Here is a 24,104-nt window from a genome sequence, read left to right as displayed (position 1 = left end):
CTGTCAGAGGCAGTATGACAGGAGGCTGCCTCAGAGAGGCTCATGGCAGCACCAGGCCAGCTTCTCCTCTTGGAATGAAAACCCCAAACCAAAAAAGCTTCCTTGCATGTGTCCACCAGAGGGCAACTCTTTCTCTTGCATGAGTTCGCAAAGGGTTTGCATCCAAACGCTGGGATGGATGGCATGAAAAAAGGGTTGTTTTATGTGCGAAGGTTGGAATTGCCTGCTTTGTTGTAGCCACTTAAGGTAACTTTTAGCAGAACAGAATTTGTTGTTATTATTATTTATATATTGCTCTTCACACAAAGATCACAGGGAGGTTTAAATAATAACACACACACACACACACACCCTCCCAGTTAAAAAAGTAATACATTGATTAATTAGCCAAAGGCCTGGGAGAAGAGGAATGTTTTTGCCAGTTGAGCCTCCCTGGGGAGCCACCACAGAAAAGGCCTTTTCTCTTGTTGCTGCCCTCTGAACCTCTTGTGAACGAGGCACATGAAGAAGGGTCTCTGATGATAATTGCAGGGAGAAGGTTGGTTCATATGGGGAGAGGGGGTCCTTGAGGTATTGAGATATTGTGGTCCTGAGCTGTTTAAGGCTTCATAGGTCAAAGCCAGCACTTTGAATCGGGCCTGGTAACTAATCGGCAGCCAGTGTGGTCAGGCCAAGATGGGAGTTATATATTTAAACCGTCTTGCGCAGGTGAGCAACCCAGCCGCTGAATTCTGCAGCAGTTGAAGTTTCTCTGAAACATTTTCAGAGGTAGCTCCAGGTATAACATGCTGGGCCACCAGCTGAAGCTGATGGAAGGGATTCCATGCCACTGAGGCCACCAGAATCTCAAGAAACAGCACAGGACCCACAAATTGCCTGCCAGCTGAATACAGGTACCCACTTCTTCAGAGGGAATGTAACCCCATCAAATGCAGGTAACCTCCTGTCCATCCAGTCTAGGGAATCACCCACTAACAGTGCCTCAGTCTTATCTGGGTTGAGCTTCAGTTTATTGGCTCTCATCCAGTCCATTACCAAGGCAAAACAACAGTCCAGCATATCCGCTGCCACACCTGCAGATGTAAAGGGAAAACAGAGCTGTGTGTCATCAGCATATTGCTGACAATGTACTCCCAAACTCTGGATGACCCCATTCAGTGGTTTCATGTGTTAAACAGCATGCGGGATAGAATTGAACCCTGAGGATAGTGGCACCCTGTGTGATGCCAAAATCTGGTGCCCCACAAAGAAATGTTTAACGGAAGTAATTTCTCCTGTCCCTCAAGTCCTGTGAAGAACCTGCTTTCCAAACCTCAGTTTCTTGCATCGCGATTAAAGGTATGAACCCCCTTTCTACATCTGCTCAGGACTGGCCCACCCATGAGGCAAAGTGAGGCGACTGCTTCAGGTGGCGGAATGCATAGGGGCAGCAGACCCTGATGTAAATCTTTATTCCCGCCCCCTTGTTCCTGATGTAGTTCTTCACTCACTCCTTCCCTGGTGGGGAGTGGGGTGCTCTTTTGTGGTTCACAACAGGTGCCAAAATGCACCTGCTAGATGTAAAATGTTATCCAGTGTTTATTCATTTGTCCTTGATTTGTCCTGCTGCAAGAAGGGGTTGTAACTTTGCAGAGCATATGTGACTGGTACAGTAGCAGAGAGAAACTGGTTTAGCTGGGTTGGCACTTGCAGAACAAATTGAAGATGTGGAAAACAAGAAGCTGCCTAAGGCCTTCTGGGAATTGGCAGAAGATGCTGGAGTTGGGATGTGACTGCAAGGCACTTTGTCTTACGCTCGAAACTACTAAGTTTATGGCCTTATAAGGCTGAGAGTGTTGAAAACTATAATGTAAACCATTATCTTGTTTTTGTTTTAAAAAATAGCATTAAATTAAGCACAGGGGGATTGGACTAGAAAGTGAAGAGTCAGGGCCCTTAAGGGAGCTTCCAGATCAAAAACACAAAAATTCAATAAAAATAATGTGATTAAAAATAAATGCAATACATCAGTGTACAGCACAATCCTATATGTGACTATTCAGAAGAAAGCACTATTGAATTCAGCGGGACTTATTCGTCCTGGATAAGTGAGTAGAGAAGACTGCAGCAGAAATAATTGAAACAACAGAAAGAAATGGCCTCTGTGGGAGGATTACGTTTTGCAAAACCACATATTGGAGTAACCCACATGTGTCACATTTAACAGGGAGGTGTAGGGCAACATAAAAAAGCCTTTTAAAAACAATAGAGAACAATCATTAGAATTGTTTTTAAGAGGCTTTCAAATATTGCTCCTTCTTGTCAAAATTTGTCATTCTATACAAGTGCCATTCGAAACAACACACCACACAAAGTTGCATGTCACACAAAGTTGTATGCCCTCCTGGAAAATACCAGAAACTCTAATATGCCTGCAGAATAACCCTAAAATTATCGGCAGTTCACTACAGGATATGGAGAAAGCAGAATGGGCAAAAGGACATGAGGGGGGGGGAAGAGTACGCACATCTGACTTAAGCACGACCGCGCATGTGTGCATCACAGCAACTTGGAAGTGGCAGGAAAAGGGGTCATTATAGGGTGGAGGTGGAATGGGTGCAGGGTTCAGGAACATAACCTGAGTGTAAATCGGTTGTTGCCTGTACATGAGGAAAAAGAAGAAGGCTGTAGCAAAGATAGGCTACAAATATAACTGCTGGAGTGGCAACAGTTGAGAGCCGTGACTTTCATACTTTCTAGAGCCAGGGAACCCTTTTCTACATCTGGCAAGGGATCCCTGCCCATCATCTGTGGATCTCCTGCACAAGGGATTGTGGGAACTGTCCTAGGTCACATGACTGTTCATATCGGAGCAGTGGGCCTGTTCATTGTTGTGCCACTTGCCCCAGGAAGAACACCCAACACATTGCAGAGGATGTTCGGTGCTTGTAGGCAAACTATCATTCAGGGAAACATGCCTGCTGTTATTGGTCTTGTCATTGAGAAAACTGTGATAAATTTCCAAGAAACCCCTGGATTTCCTGGAAGAACACAGCACAAAAGCTATTGCGGCAGGAGAACTACCGGTACATCTGCCGGTGTCTTTATTTAATGTTTGTGCTGGTAAAGCAAGTGCAGGAGTGTAATTAATATACTGGGCTAGGGGCCTCCTCTTTCTTTTATCATGAACTGGCACACTGCAATCTACATGTTACATACCCCAGTGCATGCTGTACTTCACAAACTGATTATTTTTTCCCCGTAATCCTGTGACCCCGTATCTATTGCAGGGTAGTTACTAGAAGAGGAATGCAACACAGTTTGAGCCAACACAGTCCAGTCTGGATAAAATGTGGCTATGCATACAAGTAACAGCCATATCTGGCTTCAGTACAGAAGGAGATTCAGATTAGCACGAAGGTTATTCCAGTTGGACATTCCTAAAGCCCACCCCTTACTCCTCCCTCAAAAGAGATTGAATTTCCTTTGCATATTTTCTTTGGAAGAGGAGCGGTAGATGTGTGGTTGGTTGTTTCTTTTTCAGGAAGAGAGTGGAACGCTCTGTTCAGCTCTCTTTCTCCACGTGGATTTACAGTTTGGTGATCGAGGAGCGAATGAGCCTACATCTGTCGGTGGCAGGGAAAAGACGCCACATTTTCCAAACTAGGATTTATATGCTTAGAGAAGAAGCTTGGCTTGGTTGAGGGACAGGGGTTTCTCTTGTACCCCAGGATCATGGCCTGGCTGTTTGCTAGGAATTGTTTTGCAGAAATTGCCCCTGGAGGCAAATTGTCCTCTTACAAATTCAGAGCATGGAGCAAAGGGGCTCTAACTGCATACATGCCGGAGGCCACCTCTTTTCCTGGACCAAGGGACCACCACGGGTTGTACCAGGTATCTGTGGAACAAACAGATGCATTCTGGGGAGCACTAGGGAGAAGCCGGCTTCTGTGGATCCATCCTTTTCATTCTGTCAGTAACTGTAACCTGCAGCAGGGCCACCTGAGCTGGTTCCTCGGAGGGCAGCTGAATGTAGCAGGTAAGGAGAAAACCTGCTGTTCTTTTCTTTCTTTCTTCTGCCACGAAAACTCATACCAAGAACAAACTTAGTTGGTCTCTAAGGTGCAACTGGAAGGAATTTTTTATTTTTTTATTTTGTTTTGACTATGGCAGACCAACACGGCTACCTGCCTGTAACGGGAAAAATACTAACTTCCATAGACTGGATCCTTTTTTTATTATCCAGTATAAACATTTCATTCAAGGTGGCTAAACACTCAAAGGAAGCTGGTGGGGGTCATTGCATGGAGCTGTGATGTGCATTCGAATCCCTCCTCAATCTTGAAGCTCACGCTGTGTAGCCATGGACTAGCTACCATTTTTCAGACTGGCTTACCCCACAGGGTTGTTGTGAGAAGAAAACGGGAGAAGCTATCCATGCTGTCCTTGCCTCTTTGGGGAAAGAATAGGATAAAAATAAATGTGACAACAATAATATAATGTACAGAAAAACAATAATAGGCCTTAAAGAGAGATTCATTGCCTTGTTGCTTTGTTCCAGATCTGGGAATTATTTTATTTCTTATAGATTAGATCATAATCTACTGACCAAAATTTATTGCAGTGTGACTGGTTTTTGCACCCTGCAAGTTTAACATGCTGGGGTTTGAACATTCACATTCCAGTCACACCAAATTTGAGTCCAGGGGGCTCAGACTGACTAGAAGAGAACCACAATATAATCAAATAATGAGTGGAAGCATCATGCAAGCATGTGGAATACACACCATGTAAAATGTGTGGTGGGAAATATCTGGCTTCCCAAAGCGCACTAATGGATAAAATTGTTTATTTGTTCAAGTATGTGGCTGTTGTGTTGCCTACTGTACACCAAATATTTTCCATTTTAGTGTTCAAAGATTTAGGGTGCAACCATCGGCCACATCTTTGTTTAAGAATTATTCTGGGTCAAGATATCGCCGCCACCATCTTTCAGTTCCTTTGAGTTGCCACACAATCTATTATTTATTTATTTCATTAAATTTATATACCGCTTAATTGTTGTTGGTTTTTTTAAAGAAAAAAAACCCACAAAGCGGCTTAGAAAAAGAGTCTAGCCTGGTGCCATATCAAGTACCCAGGTGCGATTCTATATCCTGACTGACAATGGTCTCCCAGGTCCTAGTCCAACACTCTACACCACACTGGCTCTGTTGAAGGGTAGAATATACTGTATATTCTGGCGTATAAGACTACTTTTTAATCCAGGAAAATCTTCTCAAAAGTCAGGGGTCATCTTATACGCCGGGTGGAGAATCTGCGGTCGAGTATATCTCAAACTCTATATTTTAACTGGAAAAGTTGGGGGTCGTCTTATACGCCCAGTCGTCTTATACGCTGGAAAATACGGTGTATATATATTTAAAATAACTAAGAAAAAGGAGATTGTAAAGTGGCAGAAATAGAGACTCGGTGAGCAGTAACCCACAGCACATAAACTGTGGAACGCTATCTATGATTTGCTGAGCGCCAAAGTGTCTCACATTGTACCAAATAGCTGATTATTCAGCTGTGTTCATTGCCTTAATAACTGCTATAGAGAGACTGGGGATTAAGAAATGAATCTGAGTGTCTAGTAAACAGAAACATATTTGAAGTGTAATGGCCTGGTGGCACTGAACCTTACTTTCCGCTACAATTTCAGATGGGCAAAATGAGCAACTAACGTAGTATGAGTTGTGAAACGAAATAATACAAGCTGTACAGCTAATCTGTTACAGGATGTACAATCTACAAAGGTTGTGCAACTGATGTGTTTTGGGCTGTGCAAATAATTAACTTGGGATGTACAGCTTTGACTTCTGCATATTGATAATAGGTTGTGCAATTGACCTTAGGCAGGGTAGTTGACACTGGGCAAGTGATACCTGCACAATCTACTGTACAATTTGTTACAAATCAGCTGCAAAATTATCACTCAGCAATCTGATGGTGGCCAGTCTGTTCTTGTACATTTATGGAATACTTAATATCGATAATTCCAGTACTTTTAGGTGTTAATAATATTTATTATGCTTTTGTATATGCAGGAAACCACTCAGAGTGCCTGGGGCAATAATAACACTATTATTATTATTATTATTATCATCATCATCATCATCATCATTATCATCATCTTCTCTTTTAGTCAACTGTTTGGATAGACATGTCCACAAAGCCCCCAATAAAGTTGCCCTGATCTGGGAGAAAGATGAGCCTGGGCAAGAGGAACACATTACATACAGGTAATTGCTTGCCTTTTTGCACACCCAGGCAAGGGAGGGGGAGCTGCATTTGAAAACTATTCGGTTTTCTAATATGTGTGGAGAAAATGCCACAATGCAGTCAGTTTATAGTTCCCATTCCATAACGTTAAGCTCAGCCTGCAAGTTGCAATGCTGTTCTGTGTCAGAGCTCAAATTTCAGTATATAAAGCGATACTTTTTAAGGATGGGCAACCTGTGGCCCTCCAGGTGTTGCTAGACTCCAGCTGCCATCAGAGCAGGGCTACTCCTGCTTTATACCAAGAAAAAAAGTTCCCTCTAGTGCAGTATAACATTAGCCTTCCAGATCTTTCTTATTCCTCTTACTTTTGATGGAAGATACAAGGGAGTCAGTGCTAAAGCTCATGAATGTGGTGCTCTATAGTTATTGTCCTTAACATGATTCAGAAGAGACTGGTGGGTTTTTGGTTTTTTTTTTTTAAAGAGTGTATCTAAACAACTAGGTGTTTTCTTTGGACAGAGAATTGCTAGAGATGACATGCCGCCTTGGAAACACCTTGAGGCGACATGGAGTGAAGAAAGGTGACCGAGTCACTATTTACATGCCTCCGTGTCCGATGGCTGTGGCAAGTATGTTAGCCTGTGCCCGAATTGGAGCAATACACACAGTGGTATTTGCTGGATTCAGTTCCGTTGCATTGGCTGACAGGATCCATGATGGTAAGAGCCTCCTTCGCTGTGGACTGTATGTGTCCTTTTCTTCATTTTTCTTTTACAGGGGTGCCTCGCAAGACGAAATTAATTCGTTCTGCGAGTGCTGTCGTCTAGCGAAAATTTCGTTTTGCGAAGCATGGACGGGGGAAGTGCGGTTTGACGGGGGGGGGGGAACGTCAAAATTTTTCGTCTTGTGAGTTGCGCCCATAGGGAAATTCATCTTGCGAGTCACCCTTTCGTTAGCGAATGCCTTTCGTCTAGCTAGTTTTTTGTCTAGCGAGGCATTCGTCTTGTGAGGTACCACTGTACTAACTTTATGTACAGCCTCAGGGACCAACTAAGCGTGCAGGAATAGTGAATTTATATTCAAATATTTCTGCCGACAATGTTCTCCTACCAAAAGTCCTTATGTATTAGAACACCCTGTCCTCCAGTCTTGGTGGAAAGAAAAGTATGGAAAGGGGTGTCTTTTAAAAGAATTAAATCATTTTAATCATGACACTCTTTCCCTCCCTTCTCCTGCGTTGGAATCTCCCAACCCAAGCCTGATCCCATCAGCACTGCAGAGCTCATGGCAGGCCGCGGAATTATTTTATAACAAAAGCACATTTGTGAAGGAATCCCTTCCTGGGTCAGGAAGGGATTTTCTGGAGGAAGGAATTCACCCCCTATATATGAAGTACTTGAACTGAGGGGAAAGGGTTAAAAAAGGTAAAGGACCCCTGGACAGTTATGTCCAGTCAAAGGCGACTATGGGGTTGTGGTGCTTATCTTACTTTCTGGGAGCCGGCATATGTCCACTGACAGCTTTCTGGGTCATGTGACCAGCATGACTAAACCGCTTCTGGCGCAATGGAACACCATGATGGAAACTAGAGTCCGTGGAAATGCCATTTACCTTCCTACCGCAGCGGTACCTATTTATCTACTTGCACTGGCATGCTTTCAAACTGCTAGATTGGCAGGAGCTGGGACAGAGCAATGGGAGCTCACCCCGTTGCAGGGATTTGAACCGCCAACCTTCTGATTGGCAAGCCCAAGAGGCTCCGTAGTTTAGACCACAGCGCCACCCGTGTCCCATGCAGGGGGAAAGCGTACAGTATGTTGCATCTGTATTGTTTTCTTTCATCTTCTCCAGCTCAGTCTGAAACAGTGATCACAGTGAACCAAGGATTGCGAGGGGGCAAGTTGGTTGAGCTAAAGCAGACAGTGGACCAGGCTATCGAATTGTGTCCAAAGGTGAAGCGGGTTTTTGTTTCAAGGAGGACTGATAAGAAGGTGCCCATGTCAGGCCTGGATCTACTGCTGGAGGAGGTGAGAACCAATACCCTACTCATTGGCTATATTTGCACATCATTGTTGGCTCCGTAAGCCATAGTTTATGTATGCCATAAGCTATAGATAAGCACTGGGGCCGCCTGCTCCTCTCATGCCTCTCTTCTCCTCCTCGTGCCCGCCAGCACTTAACGGCATGGCGGGAGTGGTCATTCACAGTGCTTACCTGCAATTTCATTCATTCACTTATTTAAAATGTTTTAATGCTGCCCTGAAAATATTCTAAACCTTCTCAAAGAAGTTTACAAAAAAATAAAAAAATAAAAAGTAAGGTATATTTCCAAGATTCAAATAGCTGGAACATCAACATTAAAATAAAATTCGAAATACGTATTAGGATATCAGTAACAGTGAAAACTAAAATGGTAGAATATGTAATAGAAAACCAGCATAAATGGAAAGACTGAAACATTTAAGGCCCATTTAAGAACAGTAAGGAAGGGAGCCAGGTAAACCTGCTATGGAAGAGCATTCCGTGATGATGGGACCAGCACACAAAAGGCCCTGCCTCTCATGAGCTCATATATCCTACTGGCAGACATGTGAGCAGGGCCTCCATGACTGATGACTCCTACATATAATACATTTCTGAAGCTGCTGTCAAACATCTGGGGGTGTGGGGAACCCACTATTTAAACCTTCTTATATCTATTACTGAGATGTTATTGAGGAAGATGCAGAGGAATCTTTAGGAATCTGCATTAGGATCATCAACTTTTTATTATTATTTAAAGGTGCCGATAGCAGCTTCACCCTTTGGAGTGATATTTTAGCAGTAGGGGAGGGGAATTTACCTGATTAAAATTCCCCGCCCCCCCCTAGAAAAGCTCTGTTTCTACAGAAACAGAACAATAAGGTAGAAATTGTGTGGTAGTGTCAAACTAGACAAGATGCTAAATATGTAAGTTGCAATAACATCTGCTTTTAAAAAGCATATAGAAGACATGGGGTCTATTTTCATCATTTTTGCGGGGATGGGCCATAGCTTAGTGGCAGAGCATCTGACCGGTTAGTGTGTAGACAATGGCCCAATGGTCTGACTACATAAGGCAGCTTCCTATGTTCCTACCCCCCATATCAGAAGGAGCGATGGAGGCTATACTTGTGGAGCTAATATACTGTCAAGCTTCTTTCTTCAGCCATGAGAATTTGAGATGTGCTTTAAAAAAACAGAAATCTTGGGACAGTGGGGATGTGTGTGTGGAAAAGGTGGGCCCAGTCCCACTAAGCTTCCTTATTAATTTGGCCCTTGGTGCAGGGGGAAGTGAAGGAGGCCTGGGGGCTGTGAAGAGAGCCTACTGAGAGAGCTTCTCTGCTTCCTGTGACAGGAGATGATGAAAGAGGACGTGACCTGTGAGCCTGCTGCCTTGGAGAGTGAAGATTTACTGTTCCTCCTCTACACTTCAGGAAGTACTGGGAAACCCAAAGGACTGGTCCACACCCAGGCAGGTTATTTGCTGTACGCTGCCATCACCCACAAGGCAAGTACGCACAAATGTACAGAGCAGAGATATATCCCGTAACTTCACAGAGGACAATTAAACCCTGCTAACCTGCCATGTCGTATTTCCTTCTATGCATCTGCTACCAGAGAGCCGCGCAGGAGCTGCCGGCTATAATTTACTCCTCACTAAGGGAGAATCTGGCTGGTCACAGGCTCGAGAGCAACTAAGGTGACAGCAAACCCAAAGCCAGGCACAGCGAGCAGCCTCAATTAAAACTGGTGTCTCACCACGATGAAAACTGTGTAGACGCTTCGGGGAACGTGTTTATTTGGCTTACAGAGCTCAAACCAATTTTGGTACAGATGCAGACTGGGAAAGAGCTATGCTTAAAAGGCTTCTCAGATGATGAAAGTCTTCAGTAGGTGCCAAAAAGGCAACAGAGACATTACCTGTCTAATGTTTAAGGGAATGTGTTATGTACTGAGCTGAATCCTAGAACAATAGGATCCAGAATGCAGCATTCTGATTGGTCCGCATGAGCCACCCAATCCAGCTCCAGGTAGAAGTGAATCAGCGACCTGATTGGCCTGCAAGAGCAGCCAATCAGGCTCCTGGAGGAAGTGAATCCGCAACCTGATTGGCCTACAGCAGTAGCCTGGAATTAGCCAATCACGTGGGGCCCATTGTGTAAATATATATGGCAGACGTTTTGGGGGAAAGATACATTCCTTGCTACTATGAGCTGAATAAAGAGCATGAAATTCACACTTGACTCCGAGTATATTTCAGGATGGATTTCCAAAGGATAGGTACCATAATACTAAAGACTCTGTTCTTATATGGTGTGGCATGGACCTCCTAATAAGTTGGTATATATAGGCAGCCCTCACAATGATTGACTCAGGTATATAAGGAATGAAGCAACATTTCACGTATCTGTATAGGACTTTATACACCAAAACCAAGACCTTGAACTTACAATAGCCCGGTCAGCCAATGCATTTCTTTCAACAGCAAGGTAACGTGTTGGTGATATCCTGGCCAAAGAGCAGTTAAGCTCTTGCATTTTCCACCAGCTACAGCTTCTGTACCAACCTCAAGGGAGAGCCCCACAAGGAGCACATTGCAGTAATCCTGCCTGGAGGTTACCAATGTCAGGGGTCAGGATTTCACGGTCCAGAAACAGCCATATCTGTTTTACCAGTCAAAGCTGGTAAAAGGCACTCCTAGCCACTGAGGTCACCTGGGCCTCCAGTGACAAAGATGGAGCCAGGAGCATCCTCGGGCTACAAATGTGCTCTTTCAGGGGCAGTACAACCCCACCTAAAGCAAACAATTGAACAATTATCCAGACTGTAGAGTTACCCTTTGACTTGTTTGCAATTAGAATCATAGCATCATAGAATTGTAGAGTTGAAAGGGACCCCGAGGATCATCTAGTCCAACCCCCTGCAGTGCAGGAATATGCAGCAGTCCAATTTGGGGATCAAACCTGCAACCTTGGCATTATCAGCACCACACTCTAACCAACGACCTGTTTGCAGTATTAAGCCCCCATTACAGATGCACTCTAAATTCCACTGCAGTGGGAGCTTACTGTCAGGTCAGTGTTAGAAAATTGCAAAAGTATAGACCAGACCTACGGTAGACACGTCTATCAAAAGTCATTCTCGCTGTATTCAGTGGGGCCTATTCCCAAGTAAGTGTGCATAGGAGTGTAGCCTTTCTCTGGAAGCCTGATCCCAGGTTTACACATTAATATAACCGACAATGGGATTTAATTATGAGTAAATATGGTCAGTTCAGATTGAGAATCAAGTGAATTCATCATCAGAAGTTACATGTTTCCACTTCTAGCTGCAATTCTTTGGCACAGGACATAGGAGAAGGCATCGGTGCAATATGCTACTTTGAGGCTACTCTGTGATTTGTTTCATCCATCTGATAATGTATTGTTTTTAAAAGGAAATGCAGACATTAGTGGCTATAAATTTGATTTCAGGAGTTGTGCTGGGGAAGGAATACTTAACCCTTTTTTATAGGCTACTATTGCAAAGAAAATCCCCCCTCCCAGCTGCTTCTGCCCTGGCAGGTTCTCATAAATTGGAGGGGAATAGTTTTGCTCAGAAAAATGGTTCATAGGGAAAGGGTTAAGCATTCATCCAGTGTTCAACTGTGTGGTGCCCAAACTTATATTTTCCTGGAAAAGAAAAACAAAAAAAAAGTTGGAATATTGGTCACAGAGCTTCCAAATGCCTTTGAAAACCACAGGATTGGATTGTAGTGGATTTCTGCTTCTTTCTCCCGGCTGGAAGCAGCACTCTCGGTGGTGTCTTCATAATGAAGCAACCCAGAGAATGGCAAGTTTCCATTGCAAACATGCTGACCCACACTCCTCAAATCTTCTCTTCTGGAATCCTCATCTGTCACCTGGAGGATGGCATTGCTACAGCAACCCCAATAACAATAAGCTCGGAGAGTGGGGGGGGGGGAGAGGGCACAGGGTATTGTTTTACATAACAGCTGCAGAAGCAACAGCCAAAAAACTTAGAGAGGATGCATTTGATAATGATCTGGTTTAAAAGAAGGCAGGAAATGAAACAACGAGAAATGGACCCAATAAAAATAAGTTTTGCCAAGTGGAACATCAGCCATGCAATCCAGTTATTGCTGAATATGCTATAATTCTATTTTGCTCCAGGGCAGTATTAACATTAAGGTTGCAGTCACCTCTCTGAATGCCCCATGCCTGTCACATATGATGTCAGGCGTGGGGCAGATGAGTGTGGTTTGGATGAAATGGCCTCATGAGCCAGTTTGGGACCTATGCCAGGCCTACTTCAGCTCAAAGACAGTGTTGTCCAACCCTGCTGTTGATAGAGCTGGTTGCTGTGGCAAGCCATGCATACCCAGCATTTGTTCCACAGAGGAAGCAAGAATGTCCCCTCCAGGCCTGGAGAGCGTTTGTTGAATTTCTAATTGTAATTACAAGCTATGTAAAGGATGGAAGGACTTGGTAGGATCATTTTAAAGCAATGAGGGTGTTACAGCTCTGGATAAAACAAGCATGGCCAGCAGGCTATGCCCCTTATACCGCTACCGAGACTGATAATTGCTATGAACACCACTGCACCCAAACATTTGGATTTTCCATTTTGTTGTTCCGTGACATAGCTTCCCATTGGGCTTGTTCACACAATGCTTTTTAAAAAAAGAAGTATATGTCTCTTGGCACCGTATTAGAAAAGTTTGTTTTACTCTAAACATGTCTGGCCAGATTTACTAAAGGGAAGAAAAACAGGAAGTATGAATGTTGGCAAGTTTTCCAGCACGGAAACAGTACCCCAACTATAGATAACTTTTATCCAATAGAAGTTATGTAAACTCGCTGGGTGGGGAGGAAGTTGTTTTCATTTCTTACGTCGCTTGCTTTCCTGCAGTATGTGTTTGACTACCACGATGGAGATGTCTTTGGCTGCATTGCAGACATTGGATGGATCACAGGGCACAGCTATGTGGTATATGGCCCTTTGTGCAACGGAGGAACTACAGTCCTTTTTGAGAGCACTCCAGTGTACCCTAATCCAGGTAAAAAAACAAAACGAAACAGTAGACACTGTTAATGTGGACAAGGCTGTTAATGTATGGAAGGGATGGCCAGCTGTTGCCTTCAAGTGAAGTTGCCTTGCCTTTGTAAAACCCCACTTCTTAGCTCTACCCTTGCCAATAAATACATTAATCAAGGTGGTGTAAACATTTTTGCTCCATTTCACTTGTAAGAAAAAGGAGCAATGAGTCACTCTGCATACAAATACTACCAGAGGTTGCATCCCAGCTTCCTTCCCTCACCAACCTTGCTTGCCCTCCATGCCCTGCCAACCCTCACCCCATTGCCAACCCTTCCCCCTCCCTTTACAATTGGACAACCTGCTCCCTTTACAACACCCAAAAAAAGCCCTCCGTGGTTCACCTGGGCTGCTTGCCTGGGCAACCGAGCTGCATCTCTGTCCTCCTGTTCCCTCTTCTTCACCAGATTCCTCCTTGCTTCACCTGAGCATCCTGTCAGCTCACCTGCCCATGTGTCCACCATCCATGGGAGTGCTCAATTTCTAAATTAAATGAATAAAAGCTTCTGTGGTTTTTTTTAATAACAAATTTAGGTGGGTCACAGTGAACAGTTGGAGCGGTTAGTAAAACAAAAATTGAACAATTTATTTATTTTAATTAATGGGGGGGCATGGAGGAACAAATAAGCCCTTTGGTATCACAGTGAGGGACTTAGATAGGGAGAACTAGATAGTGGGGACTGGATGCAGCCCAAGGATCATAGATTAGATAAAGAAGAGGTTGTCAAGTTAAAGGGAGGCCAGTTGGCCCATTTAGAATTATGCTCGTTCATGTCAAGTTGGGCTTCACATGCTTGAAAAATACAACAAAGCATGGCTAATTCAAACACAGGGGATAATGACCACTTCATGAGGTAACTTGTTTCATCTTTTTATTTCAGGACGTTACTGGGAAACTGTGGAGAGGTTAAAGATAAATCAGTTCTACGGAGCCCCTACAGCTATTCGCCTCCTGCTTAGATACGGGGATGATTGGGTAAAGAAATATGACAGATCTTCCCTCAAAATCCTTGGATCAGGTAGCTATTGCACTGGATCTTTGCACTCCTATTCATGGCAAAGCCACATAAAAGAATAACCAAGTTTACAAATGTGATCCAATATTTCGCAGGAGGCAGATTGGTGGAATCTGTGGTGTCATCAGGTCAGGACTTTGGGGCAGAAATCCAAGGCAGACTTGAGTAGGAGGGCCCCCAAACACATCGGAGCTGGCTCATCACACTTTGAAGTACCTGCAGTAATCCACATCCACATGGCCATCTATTTTTTTAAAATAATATTTATTAAATTTTCTAACATAACAAAAACATAACATAACTACAATAACAACAAATACAACAAACACATCAAAAACAACAACTTATTACTTTTCTAAAAAAGATACTTCCTCACATCTTAGTGGGACTTCCTCCTATCTCCTCCTTCTGCGTCCCTTGTGAATACTTTTTTCGTAACTTCCAAAATCCCACATGGCCATCTAAAGAGCTTCTCACCGAAGACTATTCAAGTCCAGAGCCTAAAATTACACAACAGCTCTGCTGGGAGGAATGTGGAAATGATCAGACAGATCCAAATATATTTATATACTGCTACTGCTTCACAGAGAATATATAAGGGAATGCAAAAAGGGCTGGCTGACAAGAGATTTAATTAATTCCATTGGACAGGGTATTGTGAGGTCTAAAGCTTGCAAGCGCTTCTTTCTTACAAGCTGTTTGCTTCTTTTCTTCCTCTTGCAGTGGGAGAACCTATCAACACAGAAGCATGGGAGTGGTACTTCAAAGTGGTCGGAGATGGACGGTGCCCTGTAGTTGATACCTGGTGGCAGACAGGTAGGAAGACTTTTACACAACTTGTTAAGTAGGATCTGAAGAGAACCCGTGCAGTTTCAGTTATTTGCACATAGGGATGTATTCAACCAATCAAGAAAATTGCCCCAGCAAAAGAATGGATACAAAAACTTATGGAATGTGCAGAAATGGCAAAACGTACCGGAAAAATAAGAAATCAAGATAGCAAACATTTTATAAAAGGATGGAAATGGTTTACTGAATATTTCCAAACAAATTGTAAACAGATATGAACAGTGGCAGGATTATTGTAATAGCCTGCAGTTTCATAAGAGTATATATTTAAAGTAGATGAATAAATGAACAAATTAAGTTAATTTGGATATGCAGAAAATATTAAAAATAAATTTAAGGAACTGCAGAAATTGGGGGAAGGTAGTCAAGTTTTGAAATGTTAGAATGTCCGGTTGCATGGAGCCCGGACAGCCCCGTGGTTTTCCCCGGAGCTGAGGGCGATGAAACAATCGTTGAGACGGCTAGAGCGCCGGTGGCAGAAAACCCATTCTGAATCCGACCGAACACAGGTTAGAGCTCAACGTCGAGCCTACCAAGTGGCGATAGCAACGGCGAAGAAGACTTTCTTCACCGCCTCTATTGCATCTGCGGAAAATAGCAGCAGGAGACTCTTTCAGGTGGTTCGGAATCTATCGGAGCCACCTTCGTCATCGGGGCCTGGTAGGGACCCCAAGATCTCCTGCAATGCGTTTGCAAAGTTTTTTGCAGATAAAATCGCTCAGATTCGGAAAGAGATAGACTCCACCGTGGGAGCAGGGCCAGGGCGGGAGAGTGCCAGAGTCCTGTCTAGTCCAGTTGCGTGGGATCAATTTCAGTCTGTTACCTCCGAGGATGTGGACAGGCTGCTTGGACGAGTGAAACCAACCACCTGTCTCCTTGATCCTTGCCCATCCTGGCTTATAAAAGCTAGCCGGGAGGGGCTGGGCGATGGGCTGCGCGGGGTGGTGAATGCTTCCCTCTGTGAGGGAGCCTTCCCAGCCCCGCTGAAAGAGGCGGTCATTAAACCGCTTCTTAAAAAAACATCTTTAGACCCGGCCAATATGGCCAACTATCGCCCAGTCTCAAATCTACCATTCTTGGGCAAGGTGATTGAGAGGGTGGTTGCTGAACAACTCCAGGCACGCCTGGAAGAAGCGGACCATTTGGATCCCTTCCAATCGGGATTCAGGCCTCACCATGGGACTGAAACCGCCTTGGTCGCGCTGGTCGATGATCTCCGGCGGGCTAGGGACAAAGGTGAGAGCTGTTTCCTAGTTCTGCTGGATCTCTCAGCGGCCTTTGACACCATCGACCATAACATCCTTCTAGACCGGCTAGAGGGGTTGGGAGCTGGAGGCACTGTTATACAGTGGTTCCGCTCCTTCCTCCTGGGCCGTATTCAGAAAGTGGTGGTGGGGGATGAGTGTTCAGACCCCTGGGCTCTCACTTGTGGGGTGCCTCAGGGTTCTGTCCTCTCCCCCATGCTTTTTAATATCTATATGAAGCCGCTGGGAGAGATCATCAGGGGGTTTGGGCTGGGTGTTCATCAGTATGCGGATGATACCCAGCTCTACCTCTCTTTCAAATCAGAACCAGTGAAGGCCGTGAAGGTCCTGTGTGAGTGCCTGGAGGCGGTTGGAGGATGGATGGCGGCTAACAGATTGAGGTTGAATCCTGACAAGACAGAAGTACTGTTCTTGGGGGACAGGAGGAGGGCAGGTGTGGAGGATTCCCTGGTCCTGAATGGGGTAACTGTGCCCCTGAAGGACCAGGTACGCAGCCTGGGAGTCATTTTGGACTCACAGCTGTCCATGGAAGCGCAGGTTAATTCTGTATCCAGGGCAGCTGTCTACCAGCTCCACCTGGTACGCAGGCTGAGACCCTACCTGCCCGCGGACTGTCTCACCAAAGTGGTGCATGCTCTGGTTATCTCCCGCTTGGACTACTGCAATGCGCTCTATGTGGGGCTGCCTTTGAAGGTGACCCGGAAACTGCAATTAATCCAAAATGCGGCAGCTAGACTGGTGACTGGGAGTGGCCGCCGAGACCACATAACACCGGTCCTGAGAGATCTGCATTGGCTCCCAGTACGTTTCCGAGCACAATTCAAAGTGTTGGTGCTGACCTTTAAAGCCCTAAACGGCCTCGGTCCTGTATACCTGAAGGAGCGTCTCCACCCCCATCATTCAGCCCGGACACTGAGATCCAGCGCCGAGGGCCTTCTGTCTGTTCCCTCACTGCGAGAAGCAAAACTACAGGGAACCAGGCAGAGGGCCTTCTCGGTAGTGGCGCCCGCCCTGTGGAACGTCCTCCCATCACAGGTCAGGGAAATAAACAACTACCTGACATTCAGAAAAAACCTGAAGGCAGCCCTTTTTAGGGAAGTTTTTAATGTTTGATATTGTTGTATTTGGTTTCTGTTGGAAGCCGCCCAGAGTGGCTGGGGAAATCCAGCCAGATGGGCGGGGTACAAATAATAATAATAATTATTATTATTATTATAGAATGACTGTAAAATTATTGAAATGTATAAACCTGAAAATCATTCATGCATTCATAAATGTATGTATGTATGTATGTATGTATGTATGAATAAAATGAATGAATGAATGAAACTTGTCTTCTCCCCATGTTCCTTATGAAGACCAGTGGCTCAGGTCTTTCTTGACCTTCATAACACAGGAAAAGCATATTTGCCTTTTACATACAAAGAACTGGAAATCATACAAAGTAGAAATGTTTTTTTGTTAGCATTCTCTTGCTGACCAGATTTCAAGGGTGTTGAAGTTTTGTTTTGTTTTGTTTTGTTTAGAAACAGGAGGCATCTGTATTGCTCCTCGACCTTCAAACCCAGGTGATGAGATCCTTCCAGCCATGGCCATGAGACCATTCTTTGGCATCAAACCTTCCCTTTTGGATGACAAAGTAAATTTTAATCCTATGTCTATCTATCTATCTATCTATCTATCTATCTATCTATCTATCTATCTCTATCTATCTATCTTCATCATCATCCACTTTTATGTAAATTCTCAGCCATGTAAACAGCAATCAGTATTAAAAACTAACAGACACATATTAGCAAGAATCTCAGTCTAATGTGGCCTGTAGGTCAAGATTTTTGGAAGGATCAAGCAGAATTTGAGATCAGGAATCTACCGTCAAGTTTTTCTTCCTTACAGATTTTCCTACTTTGAGAGTTGCTCTGCACAATCTCTCCTCCCGATTTCTTGCATCCTTTTGGGGATTTAGGATGGGCTACTCTGATCATTTATGCCAAGGCAGTTTCTGTATTATTTGTCACAATCATGGCCACTGAACAGAAGCTAGGGTTGAACTGAAGAGGAAACAGATGTGGCTAATTCGAATCAATGAATCAATGAACTAGCAAAGGCTCAAGAATTTTAAAATATTAGAGAATTACCACGGAATAAGAGAAATCAATAACTAGGCTCCAGTGCCAAAGAAGATTCACACTCTGCAACGAGAAAACCCCAATCTTGTTATAAGAAGTATATTTTTGTGGAGGTGTTTCTAGATGTTTGCCCACAGACATAGAAGCTTGCTTTTAAAACAAAACCCCTGGAATGCTGAATTACAAGCTACTTTATTGGTTGCACAGCATGAGCTAGGTGTGCAGAATACATTACATTGTAATTAATTCATTTATTTTTAAGAGAACCCCATATTTCTTGTTTTCAAGGGAAAAGTCTTAACACAGAATGATGTCTCTGGAGCACTTTGCATTTCTCAGGCATGGCCAGGCATAGCCAGGACCATTTTCAATGACCACCAGAGGTTTGTGGAGACCTACCTGACGCCTTACCCAGGTACAGAATTGTAGAGGGAAAGGGGAAAGGAGAGCAGTGAAGGGTTATTGCCATGGGTTAGAAGAAAGGATTCTTTAGAGCATATGTATTCAAGAGGTTTGTGGAACCAGAGAAAACTGGGGTACAACTTCTTAGTCAAACTAAGGACACGACACCATTCACCGAATTAGCATTTGCCTGAACAAGTCTTTAGAAGTAAATAGCAGGTACATGGGACCTGATCTGGTTCCTGGCCGGGGTAGAGGGCCTCTCGCTGTCCCCTTGTGAAAGCGATGAGTAGAGAACATACTGAACATGTACCTGTACATTGCAATAGAAGATCTGTTACGAAGAACAAGCTGTCTTTCACTGAAGCTCCTCTCCCCATGGAAGAACCCCAGGATCCTCCAAGCTAGTTTAAAATCTATTACCTTCAGCACGTTAGAAGTGAAAATGTTGTCTTGTTTTGATCCTCCTAGGATATTTTTTCACTGGGGATGGAGCGTATCGGACAAGCAAGGGATACTACCAGTTGACAGGCCGGCTGGATGATGTCATCAACATCAGTGGGCACAGGCTGGGCACGGCTGAGATAGAAGAAATTGTGGTAAGAAATTGTGTCACATCTATAGAGAGTTTATCAGGTCTCGTAGAAGCAGCAGTTGTCACAGTAGTCTCTGCCATGTCTTAGCAGCAGCCTAAGAAAATGGCCGTGTGCTATGAGCTGGCAGGTGCCACTAGCTGCTGCAGGACTGACGTCTGCAAGTTATATGATGACTTGCCAATCCTTTTACTTTGCCAGTGCTCCTCCAGCACTGATTCTGAGCAAGTGAGCTAAGGGATGACAATAATTGAGAAGGCAAAAGAAATTTGATAACCAGAAGAATGTAAATGAACGTCTCCATTTTTATTTATTTGGTAAACTAAACAGTGAATCCCAGTTGCAGAATTTGTGATTTCTACTCACAGAATTTAGCAGGTACTAGAATCTCAAATGGCTCAACTAATAATTTACCGAAGTCACCTCGGGGAGACTTTAGTGTTCTGCTAAAATGGGATTAGAAGAAAAGGTCCTGAACTACAAGACTTCAGAACAGATGCCACAGCATTGTTAGTTACCAAAGTATACCCATGATTGCTTGTCTTCTCACAGTTGGACCACATTAATTTTCTGAAGATGTCATCTCACACAGTACATCATTCCCTGGTAGCGTTCTTTGCTTGAGAGCATCTTCAGCTTAATATTCTTTCTGACTTACCCGACATTTTAGTCCTATAGTGTAAACATTCAGAGGTGGTATTTGGTCCCTTTTTACAACTGGTGTATCTTATCTGTATTAACAGTGATAAGTAGTAAAGTGGGGACTGGGCCTATCACAGCCTTTGACCCTGTCAGGAGCCTTTAAGTGAATCTTAACTTCTGACCTGCCTGTGTTTCAGAATAAGCACGGGGCAGTGGCAGAATCAGCTGTGATTGGATTTCCTCACAAGATCAAAGGAGAAGGTGAGCACTTCAAGTCTAGCTGCTAATGCTTGCACCCCCTTGAGTGACTCTCCAGTGGGATTTTTCTTTGCACATTTACTGCATTATTGGGAAGGGTAAACAGGAGAAAGAGAAGGATCTCACTCATAGCACCCACACGGGAACTTCTAATGGTAGCTGGAGTAAGTGCCTGCTTATATCTATTCCTGGGGTTCCTAGCTTGTGGCCCACCAGTGGTCTGTGAACATTCAAGCATTCTGTGGCACGGCTGTGGATTTGTGGTGGAAGATGGGCGACTGCACACCATTGTATTAAAAATCCATATGGATCTTCAGTTGTAATTTATATTGCCGTTTTTATTTCTTATACTGTATTTTACTGTACTGCAGCTTGAATTCTACATGGAATTCAAGTTGCAAAACAACACAACATATAATAAATAAAAGCAATTACAAATCACACAGCTTCTAGCACCGCACGTTACAACTGATGCAACAAGCAGAGAAAGGGGGGGGGAGTGTTCCGCCCTACGTAATTTTAAAGCGGTCTGCTGGGAAAAAAGTTTGGGAACCACTGATCCAGTATATTCAAGCCTTGACAGGGAGAAGAACTGACAGAGACCAGCTGTTGAAGACGTGCTGTGGGCTAGGGGAGGATGGCGAGAACAGAGGAAAAGAATGTAGCCAAAAGCTCCCAGACCTCCACTTGCATGTCCGCAGAGGCCTATTTTATTATACGGAGCACATAAGACCGTCAAACTGATCTTGTAACACAAGCCTAAACTTTTTTTAACAGCACAAAATAATAAATAAAAACAAGTAAGGAAGATAATTATACCCCACTCTTCTTTTTATTATTTATCTATGTATTCATTTATTTTTTATTTATTTTTATTATTTACAAGAAACTGGCCTCTTGCGCACGATCTTGGCACCACGTGCTCCTGCTAACACACATGCCCAAAACGGCACTGAAAGGGGGTGCAATGGGGCAGGGCGGGAATGGGGCAGGAATCTCTGCTTGTGCGCGTCCTGGTGATGCACACAAGTGACCTGGAACAGAAACCTTGCGTAAGTGGGAATTCCCCTGTATTAAATTTATAAACCGCCCTTCATCCGAAGATCTCAGCATGGTTCACAAGACATACTGAAGCCTCCTTGCAGCATGCTTCTTACTTCTCCCCAAGGAAACTGGAGTGTGGAGTTTATGACCTTACCTTTGTTACATGAGCAGCAGCTGCTTGGCAGGGCTCTTCGTTTCCATTTTACTGACACCAAGAGATGGCAGAGGGTTGTGACAGGAGTAGAAGCGGCAGAGTCTGCTTTGGCAGGCACCTCTACGCTTGCTGATGGCGCATCCTGCTCCCGGCTTCCTCTTTCCACAGGTGCCTATGCATTCATTGTGCTGAAGAAGGGCTCTAATGTCTCTCAAGAGAGCCTGGCCTCCGAGCTCCGAGGGCTCGTCTCAAAAGAAATTGCAAAGTATGCAGCACCGGAATATATTCAGGTAACACATCTCAGCTATTTTCCTCTTCATGCACTTTGAGATACGTGGTGCTGCATGTTCAGGGAGGGATTTAAGGTGATTGTTCCATCAGCGCACAAAATTCAGCTTCCCAGGAGGAACAACCCCCCACTACTCAACCCCCTGTGCAGTTATTGGGGCTGACCTGACCACCCAAGAGCCAATTTGGGTGTGCATGTGCAGCGGGGAGGAAGGGATGAGCCCTGTGCAGGCTTCCACTAGTGGGACGACTTACCGGTAGTTGAATCCAGCTGAGGGCAGGATCTAAGGTAAAAAGCATACAAACCAGCTGTATAACCACTGCAGTAATATTTCTTTTTTTTTTTTTAATGGGCTAAAGTATTCAGATCCTTCCATTCTCACTGTTGGTTTCCTCAGAACATTCTAGTACAGCAGCAATAACCACATTAAGGATCTTGTGGGTTCCAAGAGTGCCTTTAGGATGCATTTGTTCCCTTCCAACATGCCCTGCATGCATTTCATGTTATGAGAGCAAATACATGTGCGTAGACTGCCTTGAGCAAGTTTTACTACATATTTGTTGTTGTTCAGTCGTTCAGTCATGTCCAACTCTTCGTGACCCCATGGACCAGAGCATGCCAGGCACCCCTATCCTCCGCTGCCTCCCGCAGTTTGGCCAAACTCATGTTGGTAGCTTCGAGAACACTGTCCAACCATCTCATCCTCTGTCGTCCCCTTCTCCTTGTGCCCTCCATCTTTCCCAACATCAGGGTCTTTTCTAGGGAGTCTTCTCTTCTCATGAGGTGGCCAAAATACTGGAGCCTCAACTTCAGGATCTGTCCTTCCAGGGAGCACTCAGGGCTGATTTCTTTAAGGATGGATAAGTTTGATCTTTTTGCAGTCCATGGGACTCTCAAGAGTCTCCTTCAGCACCATAATTCAAAAGAATCAATTCTTCGGCGATCAGTCTTCTTTATGGTCCAGCTCTCACTTCCATACATACTTCCATACTCCTATTTATACCCCACCCTTCCTCCTAGGACCTTAGGGTGGCATGGATATTTATTGACTTCTCTCTCCCCACCCCTTTTTTAATTCTCACAACCACCTTGTGCTATGTTTAGGCTTGGAGATAGTGGCTGGCCAAAGATGGTTCATGAGCGAGTGGGGATTTGAATTTGGATCTTTCCAGTCTTAAGTCTGGCACTGCACTAGCCTGGGCTCACTCTGACACACAGCACGATAGCTCCTAAAAGCCTAATTTGCCTCAGTTCCAAATTATCATACCTTCAACTTCCAAGGTACGACAATTTGGAACTGAGGCATCTGGAATCCGTTCTGGAAGTCCGTTCGACTTCCAAAATGTTCGAGAACCAAATTGTGGCAAACCAGAACAGTCACTTCTGGGTTTGTGGCATTTGGGAACCAAAATGTCTGAGTTCCAGGGTGTTCGGGGTCCAAGTTACAAGTGTACTGCCTTCTATGAGGTGGCCAAATCGCTGTTGCTCTAAAGCTAGGATTCCTTCCTAAGGGCAATGAGTGAGATGAGGGTTGAGGGATTTCCCTAAGGAACAATTCATAGTGGGAGGGCATGGCTGCAGCAGAGTTCCAAATGCAACGTGTGTGTGTGTGTGAGAGAGAGAGAGAGAGAGAGAGAGAGATTTCAAGTACATTTCACTTTCTCAGGTTAATGTCAGCAATGTACACTTCCCAGACTTTCTCTAACCCTCATTATCTGGTTCAGGTCACTCAACGTCTGCCCAAGACTCGCTCAGGGAAGATTATGAGGCGAGTTTTGAAGAAGATTGTAGAAAACAAAGGAGATGAGCTGGGAGATCTGACAACCTTGGATGATCATGAGGCGGTGAAAGACATCATTGAGGGACACAAGCAGATTCAGAAGCAACAGCAGGGGCGGTAGCTCAAATGCTCTCTCAACAGCCTCAGGAAGAGAGTATTTTGCAGGCAGCAGCAATTCCACACTCATTATCCCTTTCAGAAGAGGAAGGGAGTTTATTCACTGTGAATGAAATAATTCCAAAAGCAACCATCAAAAAAACATCATTTTCCAAGACGGGGAATGATTGTGCTGGACACAAAGTCTCTTCCCTCCCTTGGACT

At 44.3% G+C, this 24,104-nt stretch overlaps 1 protein-coding gene across 1 annotated transcript; it reads left to right on the top strand.

Moving 5' to 3' along the window:
- Positions 1-3,437: 3,437 nt before the first annotated feature.
- Positions 3,438-24,094, top strand: LOC117043268 (acetyl-coenzyme A synthetase 2-like, mitochondrial). Its single transcript, XM_033142773.1, has 14 exons — positions 3,438-4,018; positions 6,167-6,263; positions 6,763-6,962; positions 8,095-8,270; positions 9,620-9,772; positions 13,177-13,324; positions 14,244-14,381; positions 15,102-15,194; positions 18,019-18,131; positions 18,910-19,036; positions 19,495-19,622; positions 20,456-20,519; positions 21,883-22,004; positions 23,728-24,094. The coding sequence occupies exons 1-14, from the start codon at positions 3,715-3,717 to the stop codon at positions 23,902-23,904; spliced, it is 2,040 nt and encodes a 679-aa protein (XP_032998664.1). The 5' UTR covers positions 3,438-3,714; the 3' UTR covers positions 23,905-24,094.
- The last annotated feature ends 10 nt before the right edge of the window (positions 24,095-24,104 follow it).

The sequence above is a fragment of the Lacerta agilis genome, chromosome 1 (assembly GCF_009819535.1).
Source record: "Lacerta agilis isolate rLacAgi1 chromosome 1, rLacAgi1.pri, whole genome shotgun sequence".
Classification (NCBI taxonomy): Eukaryota; Metazoa; Chordata; class Lepidosauria; order Squamata; family Lacertidae; genus Lacerta; species Lacerta agilis.
The sequence above is the reverse complement of the archived record's forward strand: the minus strand, read 5'-3'. Positions and strand labels throughout refer to the sequence as shown.